This window comes from Opisthocomus hoazin, chromosome 7 (assembly GCF_030867145.1).
Source record: "Opisthocomus hoazin isolate bOpiHoa1 chromosome 7, bOpiHoa1.hap1, whole genome shotgun sequence".
NCBI classification, from domain to species: Eukaryota; Metazoa; Chordata; class Aves; order Opisthocomiformes; family Opisthocomidae; genus Opisthocomus; species Opisthocomus hoazin.
The window spans coordinates 27,421,159-27,429,527 of NC_134420.1; the positions used below are offsets into that span (position 1 = coordinate 27,421,159).

At 42.2% G+C, this 8,369-nt stretch overlaps 1 protein-coding gene across 3 annotated transcripts in view; it reads left to right on the top strand.

The window, feature by feature from the left end:
• Nucleotides 1-7,880, top strand: part of TTC17 (tetratricopeptide repeat domain 17) — a 61,966-nt gene extending 54,086 nt beyond the window's left edge. The window contains exons 22-25 of one of the 3 annotated variants that reach the window (XM_075425388.1): nucleotides 69-152; nucleotides 1,825-1,944; nucleotides 4,120-4,263; nucleotides 6,773-7,877. In XM_075425388.1, coding sequence (XP_075281503.1) covers nucleotides 69-152; nucleotides 1,825-1,944; nucleotides 4,120-4,263; nucleotides 6,773-6,904 — 480 coding nt within the window. In that variant the 3' untranslated portion in view covers nucleotides 6,905-7,877. Of the gene's footprint in view, nucleotides 1-68; nucleotides 153-1,824; nucleotides 1,945-4,119; nucleotides 4,264-6,772 lie in introns of all 3 variants that reach the window. The other 2 variants (XM_075425386.1, XM_075425387.1) reach the window with 2 other exon arrangements.
• Nucleotides 7,881-8,369: the final 489 nt, after the last annotated feature.

Below are 8,369 nucleotides of genomic sequence, written 5' to 3' on the forward strand. Positions count from 1 at the left end.
AACCAACAAGTGAGGGACATCTCTTACCACGTTCCAGCATCTAAGCACTTGGTCTTCCTCTTTCGCAGGTGCTACAAAATCTTGGCAAAGACCAGTACTCACCACAGTCATTAGAACAAGTTGGGACTCGAATAGCCAAAGCTTTGGAAAAGGTATGTATAAAAATGAAAATTGAGAAGTCTGGGTTTTACCGCTCGTGACTGAGGTAGTGGTCAATCCAGTCTCGAGCCGTTTGTCTGAAATCCCATTCAAGGAACGTATTGGACTACAGATTTGTGTCTATTCACAATACGTATTCATAATATGTGATGCCCTCACAGGTGCTTTGTTGAGCTTATCCTGTGCTGACGGTGTCAAATGTCTTGTGTATCTCTCTGCTAAAACCTAAGCGTGTGAAATTTCCCAGTGATTCCAGCCCTGTAGTGAGCAGTGTTGCTGGTTGTTGAAATGTATTAAACTATTTCAACAGTTTTCAGCCCTGCTCTTTCTTTTTGTGCTACATTGACTTGGAGCTTATGGAAAGTTGAGTTAAGCCATGGTTCAGCTCTCCAGTCATGCTCCTGGCATGCAGCGCTCAGGTAGCTGACAGGCAGGGGCTTCCTCTCTTCTCTGCCGACTTCCTTTTACCTTGCGCAGCGCAGTGCTAGGCTTCAGCGTCAGATGCCTTCAGGCAGAGGTGTGGCACCATCAGCAGGGCTGCGCTTCCTGGTCTCCCCAGGGACAACCAAGCTTCTTAGATAGGTTAAGGCTGCTAAGGACCTTAGGAGGAGATGATTAGGGACATAATTTTCCCAGGCTATATGAGGTAGATGAGGATGCAGGGATTGTTGTTAGATGTTTACAGCTGGTGGGGAGGATATCCCAAACTATTATAGAAGAGAGGGCTCAGCCAAAACAGTTTGGTGCCCCTAGCCCATTCTGCCAAAAGTCAGCTGAGGAGCTTCCTGTGCTTTGACACTAAAGCCAATAAAACTTTGTCATTCCCAGAAAGTGAAGATGTTACTCTTATGCTCATGTTACAAGACTTAATTTCTTTTCACTTTTGATGTATACTAACTTTTTCTCTTACATGTTACATTTCCCCCTGCAGACAGCAAGCTGTATCCAAATAGGCTGAATATTTAGTGCTGAGACCAGAAACAGAATTCTCAGTAAGGCTAGCTGTGTTGGAAAGAAAACACAGTTCTTCTGTCTACCAGTCTCATTCAGTATTCACAAGAGCTAATCAAACAAATCAAGATGTCTACTTGTCTAATTGCATATGCGAGCATAAACATTCATTTACTGTATCTGAGTCCACAGAATTCAAGCACATAGTATTTTGCTTTCCAGCATGTGACATGGGAGTGAGCCAGCTAGAGGCACCAAACTTAATCAGCTAGGCTTGTCAGGCTTCTGCTCTGAGCTGCATCCCAGAGTGACTACAGAGCCTGCGACCCCAATCATCTAACTTAGCTATATTTTTTGCTTTACGTTGGGTAATGTGTATACACATCTGGATGCTCGGCATCAGACAGCTGGTTAGAAGCTGTTGTGGCTGCTGAAACTGTTGCTTCTGTTTAAAGCTGTTCAGCTGTGATTCCTTTCTTAAGAAAATTATGTCGCGTTTGGAATTTGTGTTTCGTTTGACAATAATCTTATTTACCTGGCTGTTGCACATATGTTGTTAGATAAGAAACTTTGCTGCTTTGAAATAGTTTAATGCTATTTTTAAGTGTAACACCCTCTAACTCAATATATCAAATAAATTGGAAGAGTGAAAGACAGGAAGACTGTTCACTGCAGGTGTTTACATGACTGGTTTTTCTGTTGTTCTTGTGCCAGAATCAGACTTCATGGGTCCTCTCTAGCATGGCAGCTCTTTACTGGAGGGTGAAAGGCCAAGGAAAGAAGGCAATTGATTGCTTACGACAAGCATTGCACTATGCACCCCATCACATGAAGGTGTGTACACGTGTGCCCTCTCCTCACAGGACATAATGTTTTTCTTGTCACACTAGAGCTTTCACAGACTATTGTTAAGGCAAACACTGTGTGTGTCAAGTGTCTGTAAGGTATTACATACTAGCTAGTTGTGGTGAAACCTCAAGATTTTCACCACCTGTTTAGTGTGGACTTTCTTTTTAAAAAATAATAATTAGAAAGACAGCTGTAAAAATTTCAGTGGTATTTCCTGCAGTTCAGTGGGTTTGACACCCCTCTGGGCAGTGTGGGCTTGAACTTTTGAACTTCCCCCTGTTATGTAGGACTTTGAATCTTCATCAGCCTTGGTCTGGACAAGTCTTCTGACGTAAGATGTAGGGAGTTTATCTTCTGGTTGTGCTTATAAAGAGGGGAGGAGGTGATATCTAAATGAGGAACTTAAATGCTTGAATCATAAGTATTTGGGCTGTGAATCTCAGCTGGACACTAGTGCCTGACTGTGCAGCAGTTCTGTGCTTTACTCAAAGCCAGTACTTTGGGCATAATCTTCTGTTTCGTGACTAAAGTGCTTTGTACCTTTCACCTTGCCACACGGTATGCTGAGCATTATAATGTCTGTTGTTATACACCAAGATCCCCCTTGCACACTGATGATAGGCTCATACAATATAGGCTCCTCACTCAACATTGCAGATTTCACTTTGGGACCTGAGCAACAGGTTGTGCAGCACTGCAAAATGTATACTCCTTTTGGAATCTTGGTCTTAAATCCCTCTCTGAAAATCGAGAGACAAAGTAGTTTATACTCTCAGGATATTATTTAGAGGATTTAGCCGTTAGCAGTAGAAATGCCTCAACTCAGAAATGCACATCTGTGTATCTGTCCCCTCTAAAAGTGTCTCTTTGCACTTGTCCTTTTAAAACAAGGTTGGAACCAAGATCTAACACAACAAGCTCTTGCTTATTTTCCTGTTTTTCTATGTAACTGGGAACGGTTCCTCAGAAATATACCTTTAACCGTGTGACTTGTAATGGTCAGAGTACGTATTGGAAACTACAGTTTGGCAAGATTATGGTGTAGCAGTGCTGTTTTCTAGAAGTGTGATATCACGTTGCTCGGGACCAGCTAACTTTCTGAATTTGTCCCTTGTTTTTATCCTCCATACTGAAGCTGCCTCCAGAGAAAACTGCGGGTCTTGTTTGTAAAGATACAGCTGCAACTTGAACTCAATGAGAGTTAGCACTGAATGAACAGCTACTTAATGTTTTGTTTTATTCTCCTTTTTGGTTTTGTGCACTCTTGCTACTTTCTTTTGCCTTTTCTCATGTAAATAAAAGATAATTAATTTTCCTGTGGGCTGCTTTTGTGATTCTGACTTCCATAATATTTGCTTTGCAAACATGATTGACTTATCCACAAAAGGTACTCGTTGCTGTGAAGAGGTCAAGGAGGCAGGGACCAAATACATCCAAAATTTTTTAGTGTCCTGTTGAGGGCGCCTAAGACTTGCCGCTAAGCAGTATTTTGTCCTTTGAAGGTGTGAAGCCCAGCGCCCAGAGAGTACGTTATGGCTGTCAGGGCTCAACAGTTTTCTCAGTCAGACAAGGTCACAGTCTGGAAATCCAGAAAATAAAAAACATACCATCAGTGACTAGCTGAGAAAATTTTATTTATAGCTGTTATCCAGCACCGTATAGGAGTTCTGTGGCAGAGGCAGGGTAGAAAACAGTGCGTCGGTTAGACCCTTTTTTCACTTCCCTGCTGTCCATTTATTCATATTCCTTCCCTTTTTATGCAAGAGTTGAAGGAGGGTGGACAAACAAACAGCTTTTTTTGTCTCTGAGAATGCATCTCCTCTTAGAGGAGAAAACTAGTATAAGAGCATCTAAACACTAAAGGTAGTACTGGGACGTGTAAGTGAGTTAATTTTCTATTTGTTTGTCTGTACCACAGTAGTGTTTGTTACTATTGTGAGAAGATGTGTGTATGTGAGGTTTTTTTTGTTTGAGTCGGGTCCAAACGCCCTTTTATAGTAAAATAGGTCTGACTCATCCCTTTCAAAGTCACCGGATAGTGGAGTGGGCAGTAAGCCCATGAGAGTGGCCAGGTGGTGGAGTCTGCCGTTTGTCTTGCTGATCCTGGGACAGTTTCAATGGAAAGAACCTCACTGCTTATCGCTTCCTCTTCCCTTCCAGGATGTACCACTAATAAGCCTAGCAAACATCTTCCACAATGCAAAACTCTGGAATGATGCCATCATCGTGGCTACCATGGCAGTGGAAATAGCACCCCACTTTGTCGTTAATCATTTCACGCTGGCAAATGTCTACGTAGCAATGGTGAGTGTGCTGTCACCCACTTACGTCGTGTCTTTGGTACACTGTGTGTGTATATATACACGTGTGTGTGTATAAATAAATTTTAAAAACTTATTTTCACAAATAATTTTGGAGGAGCAGCATTCAAGAAATTGGGGTAGGATCAGCAAGAGAGAATATTTTTTGAATGCCAAAGCTCTTATTACTCATTTAGTAAGCTGGCAGAATGCTGTCTGCAAAGCTTTAGAACAGTAGCAAACAAGCGATGATTTTGGTTGGCTGCCTGTCTAAACATGGGATATTTTTATAATACTGGAAAATTAATGATAAATTGGGTCTCTATCCTGAAGAGCTGAGCTTAGCATAGTAAGTAAAACCCAGTTCACAGTTGCAGTGAACAAACACAAGGGAAGTTTAATTTCAGTATCTGCATTATCAACACCCAAAATAATTCACAGATTGAACTCAAATTTCTTCACACTGTGTGTATATTCTAATCTGCAATTTAGCTTTCAGTGCTTACTCTGAACACAAAATGTTCATTCCTTTTATCTTACTGATGCTGGATTGGTTCTTGTGTGTTTCCTCCTCATCTTTAACGGGGCCTGTATATTTGAAGGGTGAAGAGGCACCGTGAAACTGAGACATAGTTGATATATATGTCTGTATCGGAAGTATTTTCAATTACACATGTTCCTATGCATCCCTGCCAGTTTTCAGCACTTGTCATGGGTTTGTCCTTAATGTTTTGCTCCTGTGGTCGAGGGGATCATGGAGACAACAGGGCAAGTTGAGCAGGTAATCGTGTATTATGGCTATCAGCGTTGAGAAGAGTTGAAATGCGCAGTACTGTCAAACGCACAATGGAACCAAAGTGAAGAAAGTCATGACTTTGTTCGATTAAGGTATTACTTCTGACAGTTGTTTGAAGGAAATGAAGTAGAATTTTGATGCTTGAGTTGCCAATGTCTTTTTAAAGTTAGCACAGTGCCTATGAATAACTTAATTCTCCCTGGATCCGAGAGATACCTCAATGAAGCCCCATATTCATTATACGAAATGACAGTGGCAACATGACAAAATTTATCTTCTGGATAAAATTGTACTAACATAAAGACAAGTTAGTTTTTACGTCGTATTTAACCTGCTGTATTTGAGAGCTGACTGTAACCAACAGGTTGTAGATGATGTCATGCTAATTAATAGGATAGCATTATAGAGGCCAACATTCCTTTATTTGCAAAACTTTTTAGTAAGTTGCCTTACAAAGGGGCCATGTTAAGGACTGAGAATTTTGTATGGATGCTGTAGAAAACTGTTGATGTGAGAATTTAGGGAACATCAGAATAATATCAGATCACAGCAAACATGAATGATTACATCTAAATAATGTAAAAATCTAATTCTTGTTGTCATTATTGTTTATCAGTGCTCCCACAAACTAATATGGGATTTTCTGTGTAATTCCAGGTGAAACTGTATTAAAATACACTTTTTTTAAAAGTCAAGACTTTACAACTCGCATTGATCTAGTTAGCGTTTATAATGTGGCTAGGAATAAATATTATCTCTACTGTACAAAAAAAGTTACCAAGAAAGGAACTTGAGAGAACAAGAACAGTGTTGAAAGTGACTGAAAAACCCAGAATATTTTGGGCCTTTTCCCCTCTCATTTTTCTTCTAATCCACTATTGGGTGTTGGCGTGCTTTCCTAGTTACTAAAAAAGTGGGGTGGCATAGGTAATTAGATCTCAGGTATTTTTCTAGACCTAGAAAAAATCGATGTTATTTCAGCAGGAATGCTTCTTACTACCATTCTGGAGTCCAGCTTATCAATTGAAATTGTCTAGCTACTGTATGCTCTTTAAGATGGGGGGGCGAGGGGGGGGCGTTGCTGGTTTTTGTTTGGTTGGGTTTTTTACTTTCTTTACTTTGAGTAATGTTTTGAAAATAATTTCAAGTTGTTTCTAAAAATGTAGGCTTCTCAGCAAAGCTGATGTGTTTGCATCGTCCAAGATTTTAAAGCTTTGAATTCTGACTGCAACCTGGTTTTAAAAGTTACTTTTACAACAAGAATGCCAAGGTCTTGTATTAAAAGGAGAAGGCAAGGATATTGGTCAATAATGCTCAGCAGTGATTGGAGCACTGGACCAGGCTGCCCAGGGAGGTTGTGGAGTCTCCTTCTCTGGAGATATTCAAGACCTGCCTGGACAAGGTCCTGTGCAGCCTGCTGTAGGTGACCCTGCTTCAGCAGGGGGGCTGGGCTAGATGACCCACAGAGGTCCCTTCCAACCCCTACCATTCTGTGATTCTGTGTGATTCTGACTCCCTTCCATAGAACATGCAGAAATGGATCATTAGCCTAAAAAAATATCAGTTATTGAGGGGAGGATGCTAAACCACAAGGACTGGTTCACTTACTTTTGTGCATACCATACTACTCAACTACTTAGGACAGGGAAGGCACAGAAGATGTGTTTACTGGTTTTTAGGATCTGACTCTTTTGCAATCTTCTTTCTTTCTTTCTAGGAAGAGTTTGAAAAGGCGATGAAATGGTATGAGTCAACACTAAAACTTCAGCCGGAGTTTGCCCCAGCAAAGAATCGAATCCACACCATTCAGTGTCATTTACTTATGAAAAAAGAGCGACGGTCTCCTTAGAGATCAGCATCTCTCTCTTTTTTTTAAAAAATGTCATTATTCTCTATTCTGCTTTTAAGTGTGCTAAGATAAATTGATGAATCGAAATTTTTAACAAGACTTTTGAAAAGAGATAGGATTTGGATCGAGGGTTCTTTTGGTTTTTTTTTCTCAAATATAGGAGCATCTCTGGAAAGTGTATTTCACAGACCATAATTTTAAAACATCCGTGTAAATATTAAACCAATAAACTTCCATGAGTACATGACCACCTGTACCAGGACCCAGGCACTGTTAGTTTTTCCTTAATGCTCAGATTGGCGTCAGCATCCAAAATACCTTGCTTCATGTCTTATGGTCTAAGTCAATGGAAATGCAAAGCACACACCCGTACCAAATAATAAGAAGAGATAATCAGTAGCTGATCCATGTGAAACTCATGCTTTGTCCAGTCTTGTTCACTCCGTACCGCATTACCTGCTTTTTTGGAAGGAGAGGGACAGGATTTTAAAAGTTTATTAAAAAAAAAAAATAATCTAGGAACATCAAACATTTTTTGGAATTGTTTATTTCTGTTGGGGACAAGGAGGAAATGAGGAGGAGGGAACAGCAGGACGCTAAAGTTAAAGTGGTTTTTAATCTTACTCGCAGAAAAAAAAATCGCTAAAAATCCCAATAAGATGTTTTATATCTGTCTATATATTCATAGCCCTCTGCCTCCCTGAATGGTTGATTTACTGATTCTTTGTTCACTGTATTTTTAGCCATTTCAGAATAAGGTGCAAGTTTATGCTCGCTCTGAGCCATACTTCCAGCTGCCGAGGAGGAGGGAGGCAGTGTCAAGGTATCATCAGCAAATAAGTCAGGTGGAAGATTTCGGCGAAGCTACTGAAGGTGAAGGGTTCTGGAGCAGAGGCTCGCGCCGAGGGACCCTTTCTCCGGTGGCAAAACCGCAGCGGCGAGGCGGCAAAAAGCGCCGAGAGAGAGAGGAGACCCCAGCCCCCCCCCCCCTCAGCGGGAAAGCGGGAAGTGCCAACGAGCAGCAGCTCTGACTCAGCGGGGGCGGAGTCGAGTGTGACAGCGGCAGTTTAAAAGCCGGTGTGCCCGCCATTTCGACCATTTCGGCGAAGCTACTGAAGGTGAAGGGTTCTGGAGCAGAGGCTCGCGCCGAGGGACCCTTTCTCCGGTGGCAAAACCGCAGCGGCGAGGCGGCAAAAAGCGCCGAGAGAGAGAGGAGACCCCAGCCCCCCCCCCCCTCAGCGGGAAAGCGGGAAGTGCCAACGAGCAGCAGCTCTGACTCAGCGGGGGCGGAGTCGAGTGTGACAGCGGCAGTTTAAAAGCCGGTGTGCCCGCCATTTCGACCATTTCGGCGAAGCTACTGAAGGTGAAGGGTTCTGGAGCAGAGGCTCGCGCCGAGGGACCCTTTCTCCGGTGGCAAAACCGCAGCGGCGAGGCGGCAAAAAGCGCCGAGAGAGAGAGGAGACCC